The sequence below is a fragment of the Rhagoletis pomonella genome, unplaced genomic scaffold (assembly GCF_013731165.1).
Source record: "Rhagoletis pomonella isolate Grant_MI unplaced genomic scaffold, Rhpom_1.0 Rhpom_scaffold_00014, whole genome shotgun sequence".
NCBI lineage: Eukaryota > Metazoa > Arthropoda > Insecta > Diptera > Tephritidae > Rhagoletis > Rhagoletis pomonella.
In genome coordinates this window covers 20,774,977-20,783,858 of record NW_023458568.1, presented here as the reverse complement: position 1 = coordinate 20,783,858, position 8,882 = coordinate 20,774,977, and the positions used below count along the sequence as shown (strand labels likewise).

Sequence of the window (8,882 nt, the reverse complement as noted above, 5' to 3'; positions counted from 1 at the left end):
CAGTTCTACCTAACCTGATTTACCTTTTCTAATTCTACTTAACAGCAGGTTTTTGAAAGCCATCATAGGTGAATTGCAGTAAGGTGCATTGTCAGTAAGACTAAAATGCCTTGCCTGGAAAAACCGGAGATTTCTTCATTTGTGTTCCGTAATTAAACTGCTTTTATAAACGAGTTAGTCTTAAATTTAAACAACCTTTTAGTAACTTCTTGGTAAAGGTTTATTAAAAACGCATCAAAAATAGTATAATTCTTTATTTTTGAATTCGGTTGGATTTATATAACCACATAACATGTGATTATGTACAAACACATGCATGTTATATGTACATACATACATAAGTATTTATTACCGGAGACAAATGGAGGGTCTGGTATCCATGTCTGCAAATTGACCATGTAAATATAATGCTAAGTAAAGATTCCCTTCATTGACTATTAATGTATTCGCGAGTATTTGTTTAAATGCAACCATAGTCATAAAAATTATGCGCCAACGTTTTTATGGGCACGTTGATATTTTTTCATCCCAATTTAAGCTGCATAATGAAGAAATATTTTGAAAGTCTGTTATTTTCTAAGCCCATAAAACCTAAAGTAATATACTGTATTTAATATTTAGAACCTCTTTACTTGATTTTCATAATTATTCTTCATACAATAAACTTTTAATTACATAAATCGATTTTGAGTAATTAAAAATGGATGGCCTACTGATGTCAAATACTACATAAGTATGTAGTGAATTTTTCCAAAAGCGAAAAATGTAAAAATACAATATTTTGAAGTACTACTTATTTAGTATTACTAAAAAAACTTTAAAACATTAAAAGCTAATGAATAAGGGCCTACATTTTACATGGATTCATTTATATATAAATATGTACACAACTATGTTGAATGAGCCATCAGCAACCTAAAATGATACGCTCTAAAATCAGCAGTTTCTCTAAAACTTTCAATCAACAATTGGAAATGTTAGCTACATTTACATATGTATATACAAAGCGCAATCACAACGAGAATATTTGGTACTTAATACCGTTATGAATGCACATATTATCTATTAAAGCAAAAGTTGTTTGAGTGATATACATTTCTGTTTTAAACTTAATAAAAATTTACATTTTACAAAGAGGCACTTTTTTAATACACGGTTTCGCTATTAGTATATCTAAAAAATATTTTCCCCTAATTTTTCAGCCTAGACTATTCATATATGTACATACATACATACACGTATATTTACAGAACACGTTGTATGTATGTATGTGTATAGAGATACTAGAGACAGTTATATCAATTATGTACTTTTACTTAGTACTAAAATTAAAATCCAATGAAATTATCCAACGGTGTAGCGACATAGTGGGTTGCGGTGCGACTTCATATATCAAAGCGCTCTCTGATTTTCGGTGCTATTGAGCCAGTAATAATGCTGTAGCTTCTATGTGCTGCTTTCGCCTGCCGTAGGGCTTGATGTATACATTTTCACAATGTCATTTATAGCACTCATAGATCCAAAAATGAGTGCTGCAATACCGCAAAATCCAATGACGACATTCTTCCAGAGGATCCAGTTAAATGGGCCGAAGCCGGTGTCCCAATGGGTGATTAGCTCGATCAGCACCTGAAATGGATATTTATATAATTCATGTGAATATCTCCCATTATAATTTTTAATGATAAAGCAATCGCTTGCTAAAAAGGTTAAAATATACTTACAGGGAATATAAGTCCAAGTATGGAAAAGCAGAAGGCACCAATTAGTCCCATGAATGGAGCGATGGTTGGCACTGAAACGGCCAACACAACGGCGGCAGTGACGAGTACGGTTCTGTAATTGAATATAAAGATGTAGCTCAAGGTCATATGCTATTTTAAATTTGTTTCAATATAATAACCAAACTTAGTTATTCAAAACACACCTTAACACATAATTTACAAATACTGGTCGCTTCGTGCATTTATCTTTGATACCATCCCAGACAATTTCAAGACATACATAGAACTGTAGACCGAATGTGCAGTACACGGCCAAAGCGATCAACACCTTGACAGCTTGCGCAGGCCTAAAACAATAAATGCAAATATGTACAAACGTAAATGATCGAGTTCTTTAGTTTTTAGCATATTTTCAGTGTTGCAGTCTTTCCAGTTCGATTTATCTTCTATTTAGGCTTAGCCGGAAAATTCTTGTTTAGATTCTTGTTTCTTCTTAAAAGTCTTTTAGCCTTTTTCTTTTACTTTTCATAAAATGCTAACTATGAAAATGGATATTAAATGAGATAAAGTATCAGATATGAAATAAAAAAGAAATATACAAGTAAATGTCATGATTTCGAGATTCCAGATCACATTAAAATAATCTACACTTCTGATATGTATGTATACATACATACATTCACATATTCAGATCCATCCGCATCAAAAAAGATACCCCCGCTCAAAAGTTTCAGGGCTGGTTTCTCCAACTCAACTTAACTTAGTTTAGCCAATTTTTTGGACTTAGTAAAGAATAAGCTGAATAAAAGGTAGTCTAACTTTTGGCTTAAGTCCAAAAAATGGCTAAACTAATTAAGTTGAGTTGGAGAAACCAGCCCTCAGACTCAGCATTCATGTACATAGTGCGATGCAGAAGTACAAATATGCCGCACATGTTCTCCAAAAGTGTATTACCTCAAATTTTCAACATAAAGAAACCTCTCTAGGGCTTCGACTTTATGCCTGATAACACCGTTCACTGCATGCCTAAGCTATCACTAATGACCTCGTTCACGGGTCATTTCTTCTCTTGGAATGGAGGAGATGGAGCAGTCGCTATTAGGAAGCACTGATAAACTTCTACCAGGAAGGATGAGAATTAACGGAAGGATCGTTAGGCCAATGTTTTGTGCAGTGAGCTCTTCGTCAATCTAAAGTTTAGGTTTCCATTGAGGAAGTAGTCGATTGTAGTAAACATCTAGTCATATACTGTGCGCTCAAAGCTAGTAGAGGAATGGCTAACCTCTCTTTCAATTGCCTCTAAAGTTTTCCTTACCAGAGTTATGTATACATATGTATACCTGGACAAGGTGATATCGCCGGCAATTGCGCTGTGTATGAGTTGGCCAGGAAAGGCACCCTCAAGTTGGTCTCATCGAGAAAAGAGATGGTCGAAATGTGCCCCTGTTTGGGGCAACCACCTTAATCTAACCTTACCACACCTCATCAAGTAACAAATTATTGCTTTAGCTTTACCACACGTTTTGGTAATACTGAAATTTTGTATGTTAACCCTTAACCCCTGTCTCACAGACACATTCAAATTTAAAGTCGTAAATATATTAGCGGGTGTGTATTGTACAAACGTGTTCTACCATGTACCTTTCCTGCATAATTAAGTACCGCGTACCTGCTCGACAACATCACACGTGCGTGCGTTTGTAATTGGTAAGTAAAAAACTACCATTGACCGTCCCTGACACGGGTGGTATTCGGTTATGTGATTTTTTTTTTAGTGAGTAGTGATTTTTATTCTTTTAGCGAAAAATGGCTTTTAATTACGCGCTTATCGAAAGGTGAATTCCAAGAAGAAGAAGAAGAATTTTCAGATGTAGAATATTTGCCAAATCCGTGATGATGATGAATGCGGTGATGTTGAGTCAGATTTTGGACCACAGCAAATGCCGGAGGAAGGCTGTGAATCCGATTCTGAAATCTAGGGTGATGAAGAGCTGTCTGAACATGAAAATTGGAATATGCCACATCAGTCTCCAGTTTTACCTGAAGGTAGACAAACTTCATTGGAAGACGACTTACCATTATCAGAATTGAGATCGAATTTTAGGAAGAGGAATTATTTCGGTAAGAATCACTTTCGTTGGTCTACTGTCCCGCCGACCCTACGGTCGAGAACTTTGTCTCATAATATAGTGCAAGAAAGAGAGGGTATAAAGCCAGAATATCAGAATGAACTAAATTCCTCACCTAATGCATTGGAAATTGGACAGAAATTTTTTACAGACGCAATACTGAATAAAATTGTCATGCATACATATTAATAAAAAATTCAGGAAATTCGACCAAATTACAAAAAAGAAACCTGTGTTCAAGATTCGGATCTTATAGAACTCAAAGCTTTTATAGAGTTCCTATTTTATACTGCTGTTTTCAAAGAGAATCGTGAACACTACACGTCATGGTATAGCAGTGACGGTACGGGAAGAGAAATTTACCGTTGCATTATGAGCAAAAATAGATTCGAACTTAATAAAAAAAGTCGAAAATATTGCACAAAAGTTCTGAAAAGTCTTGAGAGTCGTGGATACTTCTAGTTTTAAGAAATTTCGATGGAATCTAGAATATCAAACAGAAACTCTAAAATTGTGCACAAAAGTTCTGAAAAGTCTTGAAAGTGAGTCATGAATCCATGTAGTTGAATGAAATTTGGATGAAAAAAGGTTTTACGACCCGCCAGCTCTAGAAAATTAAACAGAAATTCGAACATTTTGCACAAAGGTTCTGAAAAGTTTTGAAAGTGAGTCATGGATACTTGTAGTTGTAAGAAATTTCGATGGCAAAGGGTTTTACTATCCGCCGACTCTAGAAAATCAAACAGAAAGTCGAAAATTTTGCACAAAAGTTCTGAAAAGTCTTAAAATTGAGTAATGGATTCTTGCAGTAGAACGAAATTTCGATGGCAAAAGGGTTTACTACCCGGCAACTCTAGAAAATCAGACAGAAGTGTTCAAGATTTGGATCTTATAAAACTCAAAGCTTTTATAAGGCTCCTATTTTGTACTGTTAATTTCAAAGAGAACCATGAACACTACACGTCATAGTATAGTAGTGACGGTACCGGAAGCGAAATTTACCGTTGCATTATGATCGAAAATAGAATCGAAGTCTTAATAAAAACTCTTCGTTTTGATGATGCAGGGACAAGAAAAGTTCGCAGAGAGAACGATTCGCTGCACCCATTTCCGAGCTCTTTAACTCTTTCATCAATGCCCAGCGTTTTTTCATCGGCAGTAGAGCTGCAAAAGTATCGATATTCGCCGTACTCGATATTTTCGATATTTAAGAGACAAAAACTCGATATATATCGTTAATTTTTAGTTATACACTGAAAAACTACTCATTCAAAAAATGAATAGAACCATTTACCAACAGAAAATTTTATTACATATATGAGGTACATATCTGTGTTCGTATGGAAAAGTAGCTTATGTCGAAGGGCTGGGTTTAGTATAAATCGGCATTCGCAGCATACGATTGCGAATGACTCGCAGGCACTGAGCCGTTGAACAACGTTTGGCAAATAAACGTGCAAGAAATAGTTCCCATACTAACATGTCAATATTCTTATTAAGTCTCATCGAAAAATTTCTTCTGGTTTAAAGAATAAGTGGAATTCCGCATTATTCTAAAGCCAGTCATTCGACATAAGCTACTTTTCCATACGAACAAAGATATGTATGTATGAACAGTGACCCACACTCAAAATCACACAGTGATATTATCACAGTATTCGCAATGATTTTTCATTCTATATTCTTTTCGTTACTTTTTTATAAAAGTATAGCTCAATCTCTAACAAAAGCCATATACACCTAAATTGCAAAATTTGTGCAAAAATTAGAAAAACAATCAAAAATATTTCTTAAAAATTGCGAACTTTTTAATGACAATTTCTATTAAAAAAATTTATATGCAGATTTGTAGTCTATTAAATCAGTCACCGATGTTGTTTGGCGCAAAAATAAGTAATGAGAATATGGCTAAGCCATACTTGAAATCGGAAAAAAATATCGATGTCTGCAAAAAAAAAAAAACAATTACTCGATATATCGATACTGACATCGATATATTTGCAGCTCTAATCGGCAGTTGTGCACAGTGATCGCACTTGAAAAAAATCTGTGTGGTAGAATCTGGAAAAAATGTGGTAGATTTAAATAAAAATGTGGTAGATCTCAGGCTTTAGATCAAACTTTGTACAAAACTTAAGAAAAACTGCAAGGTGTCACCTAAATTGCAAACTTTTTAATAAGACTAAAAAAATTTTTATTTTAGTGTAATAAAATGAAAGATTGAAGTTTGAAGTTTTGGCACTTTTTTCAGTGCTTTTCCATATCAAGATATTTTTCGAACATATTTTAAGAGATTTCTGCAACCTTGCGGAGTGCTGCCAGCTTTTCCTTTTATTACATCACGATGTAGCGAACAAATGTTGCACGTTCCAGAAACCGCTACTTGAAATTTACCGATTTTGACAATTCTCAAGTAAAAGTAAACAACGCGCAGAAACTTTAGATGCACCTAAATTTGCTAATATTTTCATAAAAATCGCCTTTTTTAACATTTTTGCTATGAATTCTTTTTATAAATCATATATTTTGCAATTTAACACTATAAAACCACGTTTCCTGTCGCAAAATTGATTATTGAGAAAATTTACTATTTTACTGTTTATTTTATCCTCCCATTCGGCTTTGTTTACGTTTACTTGAGCAATTTCATCGCCGCCTGGAATGCGTATATTTACTTAGGAGAAGATTCGGATGGCCTAAATTTTCCAATTGAATTTCAGCGTCTAAGAAAACCTACTCTGGCCGTGATGCGCCTCATTTCTCCCATTTAGGGTTCCAGCCGAAATGTTACTGCTGACAACTGGTTCACTTCTCTGGAGCTCATACAGTTGTTAAAAAAGAAGCAGTTGACACTTGTGGGTACAATGAGAAAAAATCATAGAGAAATTCCCAACGAATTTTTGCCTTCACGTCAAAGGAGCGTAAATTCAACTGTTTTTGGATTTACCAGTGATATAACTCTTTCATCGTATGTCCCAAATAATAATACAGCAGTCATCACCATCTGAAGCATGTACCGTACACCAAATGTTGATGAAACTACGAAGAAACCAGATCTTATACTATATTATAACCAAACCAAGTTGGTGGTGATTTACTCGATCAACAGGTTGCCGCACTCGCAGATGGCCATTGGCAATTTTTTAAAGATTACTTGATATTTCGGCCTCGAATAGTTATGTTGTAGGCGGATACGCGAAACCGCAAAGAGCAGAAACCAGATTCAAATTTATGAAGATACTGGCTCAACAGCTGATAAGACCACATCTACAGCAGGGATGATAAATGAGTTTATTAATTTTGTACCAAATGGCCAAAAAAAGTGTACTAAATAAGCCGAGAAAGTACCAACATTTAAAGGACCATACATACATAGTTACATATACATGTTTTTAGATTTTCTGTATAAAAATCATGATATAAAACGTGGCGTGTCGAAGGTGGAAAACATAAGTGCAAATCAATTGTTGGAAAAGGCCACCAAACGCCAAGGTAATCAACAATACCATACAAGTTATACTTATTACCTAAGTGCTGATGACGCTGAAATCTGCCCTTTTCTGCTAGAAAAAATTTTACCTGCGAAAACTTACAAGTAAAAAGTCTTTTGACCACAAACATGTGTTCGTGAATAAAAAAAAGAAAAGAATAAAAGTTTAGTTTAGTTAATTTATTATTAAGCTCTAATTTTCTAATTTCCGTGCGTCATATTTTTCCCAGAAATATACCAAAATAGATAATAATGCTAAAAGGCTCTGACCGAATTTGTCAGTTGATCGTTAAAACGAAAATGAGATAATTTTAATGGCACATTTGTAGCTATATCTACTTAATTTTTGTGAAACAAGGAAGGGTGCTTAGAGGAGATTCTTTTATTTTTGAACGCGTCATAATGTGGTATCAAAAATATTTGTTAGAAAAAAACTTATTCATTCCGAGATAATTCATTTATATGTTAAAAACATTTTTCTTATACAAAGGTATTCAATAGTAAAAAAATTCCAAACAGAAAGTCAGAATGGCGTATGTTGCACATTTTTTCTGGTTTTGCGTTCAATAACTTTTTCTGATATTTTAGTCTTCCCCTCAATTTTACTCGCTATGATTATTTTATTCTCTGGCTGCTAGTACTTACTGGAAAATTTTATGAATAGACCTATTATGACAGCAACTTTTTTTTATTTAAGTAAGAGTTTCGTTTTTATGCACAAAAATTCAAATTTCCAAGTAAATAGAGTGTGGTATTTCGACATAATTGAGCTGCAGTACCGTATTTTGACAAAAATGTATCAAAAATGTCAATGTAGTACCAAAGTACTTTTGGCTTCCAAAATCTACCAAAAAAGTACAATTGAACCATCATCGTCGTATATTCCGTCACAATGGAGAAATCAGTTTACCAGAACTTCCACGTACCAGCATGGCCGAGGAACGGCTAGAAGTGAGGAAAGCATGCTCGAATTGTGACCCGAAAAAAACGGAGGACCCAGTATATCTATATATATAATATGCGAAGGGATTTTTGTCCAGGTCAGCAGATCTACACCGTTCTTTCGATTTCCAAAAATGAGGTGTCAATTTAAAGGGCTTGGGCTGTAGATGTGCAATAAGGTTTTACTTTTTCAAAAAGAGTTGCCACCTGTTAAGAAATTAGAAATTATTTAAAAAAAAATAAATCAATTGTTACAATATGGGTATCAACCGAGACGGGTTTGCTTTATATCTTACTTACGTGTAGGAGGGTTGCCACATGTTTAAAAAATCTAATTCAATTTCAATTAAAAGAATTTGGTAAGTGAATAAGGTATCACTATATGCGTGTCAGACAAAAAAGGTTTAAGAAGGTAGTAGTTTGGAAATATTTTGAAGCTATACCCAATCTATATGAAATATTACGTGAAACGAAAGAATTTTAAAAAATCTTTAGTTTGACAACTTATACTATTTTTGATATATTTGAGGTTTTCCCAATAAATGAATTATTAAAAGATGGTTATCAATAGAAATGGGTTGCCACGTGTTTAAAAAA

The 8,882-nt window shown here is 34.1% G+C and overlaps 1 protein-coding gene across 2 annotated transcripts in view; it reads right to left on the bottom strand.

The window, feature by feature from the left end:
* Positions 1 to 239: 239 nt before the first annotated feature.
* LOC118749306 (proton-coupled amino acid transporter-like protein pathetic) overlaps positions 240 to 8,882 on the bottom strand; it is a 202,769-nt gene continuing 194,126 nt past the window's right edge. For both annotated transcript variants that reach the window (XM_036484103.1, XM_036484104.1), the window contains 3 exons: positions 1,928 to 2,071; positions 1,725 to 1,836; positions 240 to 1,629 (listed from right to left, as the gene is read on the bottom strand). In XM_036484103.1, coding sequence (XP_036339996.1) covers positions 1,447 to 1,629; positions 1,725 to 1,836; positions 1,928 to 2,071 — 439 coding nt within the window. In that variant the 3' untranslated portion in view covers positions 240 to 1,446. The remainder of the gene's footprint in view (positions 1,630 to 1,724; positions 1,837 to 1,927; positions 2,072 to 8,882) is intronic.